Below are 1,404 nucleotides of genomic sequence, written 5' to 3' on the forward strand. Positions count from 1 at the left end.
GTGGAGAAGACCCGGAGCAGGAACTGCCCCGGAACGTCCTTCAGGAAGGTGCTGGGCACAGCCAGGTAGAAGCCCGGGCCGAGCTCACAGCGCAGGTGCACCTCGCGATCGTAGGCGTGGCATGCGGTGCCCGCCACGGGGGGCGCGGACAGGGCCCTGGGCAGGTTGACCCGCCGCTTCTCCACCTGCACGGAGGCCCCGGAGCGCCCGTCAGAGCCGGGGGGCCCCCCCTGGAGTACCCAGGCCTTCGGGTCCCTCCCTGAGAACCTGCAGCTGAGTCCCACGTGAAACACACGTGCCGGTAAAGACACGTGGCTGATGCCATCTGGGCCTGCCAGGCTTGCCAGCAATGCTGTGACCCAAGACACCAGGACCTCCCATCCGCATTGGAGGGGAGGGGGTGAGGGAGCGGACAGGACCTCCCAGGGGCATGTGCGCAGAGCCACGGCTGGACCGCCCCCTGGAGCCCTCCCAGCAGCTCTGCTCACTGGAGGGCACCCCCACCCCTCACCCGCCACCCGCCAGGCTGCTTCCATGCTGTGTGCCTTTGGCCAGAAGACACAGCCAGGCTGGGGGAAGGAGGCGAGTCCCGTGGACTCAGATCTGACGGGGTGGGGGTGGAAAGGGGACTTGGGGGGCTCCGGGGGCTCAGGCCTCCATGTCCCACGGGCAGGGCTACCTTCCAGAGGTGCAGGCCCACGGCCTGGTAGTCTCTGCCTGGGCAGCCGGCTGCGCGCACCCGCGGCCTCCGCAGGACGCCCAGGTACACCTCGCTGGGCTCGCAGACCCGCAGCCAGAACTTGGGGTTGCTGGGGAAGCCGCTGTTGTTCCGGCAGCCTCCTGCCGACTGGCCCTTGACCCAGGCCCCGGGCAGCTCCTGAGTGTGGCACAGCACCTTTCCTGGGCGGGGATGTGCCGCTCAGACGCGGGGATGGGGTCCCCCTCACGCCCCCAGCCCCACTTTGGTGTCAGGACCCCTGCACCGTGAGGACATCCCACCCGGCCACCTGTCCCCCCTGGGGCAGCGGGGATGGGACCATCGCTCCGCCCTCAAGAGAAGCCGGAGTGGGGCGAGAGTGGAGCCGGTGGCCCGCCCCACTTCAGAGGGTGGGCGGTTTGCCTGGGCCTCCCTCACCTGAGTGCAGGCTCTGCAGGTGGCCAGCCTCCGTGCTGGGGAAGCCGATAGTGACCTCGTCAAACTCCCGCAGAAACTCGTCCTCCTCCACCCAGAACTCCCCGTCCTGCAGCTGCGACAGCAGCTCCGCCTGGGCCGCCGGCTCCACCTGGCTCCACCCTTCACCCCTGCAAGGAGCCCCCTTCAGCGGAGCAGAGGCCCGGGAGCAAGCGCCCACCTGCAGCCCAGGGGGCATCCTCCGTCCGTGGGTGCCCTCAGGACAGGCCCCA

General features: G+C 69.7%; 1 protein-coding gene across 1 annotated transcript in view; it reads right to left on the reverse strand.

The window, feature by feature from the left end:
• CAPN10 (calpain 10) overlaps positions 1–1,404 on the reverse strand; it is an 11,310-nt gene that overhangs the window by 3,587 nt on the left and 6,319 nt on the right. The window contains exons 6-8 of the mRNA XM_010838480.1: positions 1,136–1,302; positions 680–900; positions 1–185 (exon numbers count right to left, since the gene is read on the reverse strand). Of these exons, the coding sequence (XP_010836782.1) occupies positions 1–185; positions 680–900; positions 1,136–1,302 (573 nt within the window). The remainder of the gene's footprint in view (positions 186–679; positions 901–1,135; positions 1,303–1,404) is intronic.

Source organism: Bison bison, unplaced genomic scaffold (genome assembly GCF_000754665.1).
Source record: "Bison bison bison isolate TAMUID 2011002044 unplaced genomic scaffold, Bison_UMD1.0 scf7180017846064, whole genome shotgun sequence".
Classification (NCBI taxonomy): domain Eukaryota; kingdom Metazoa; phylum Chordata; class Mammalia; order Artiodactyla; family Bovidae; genus Bison; species Bison bison.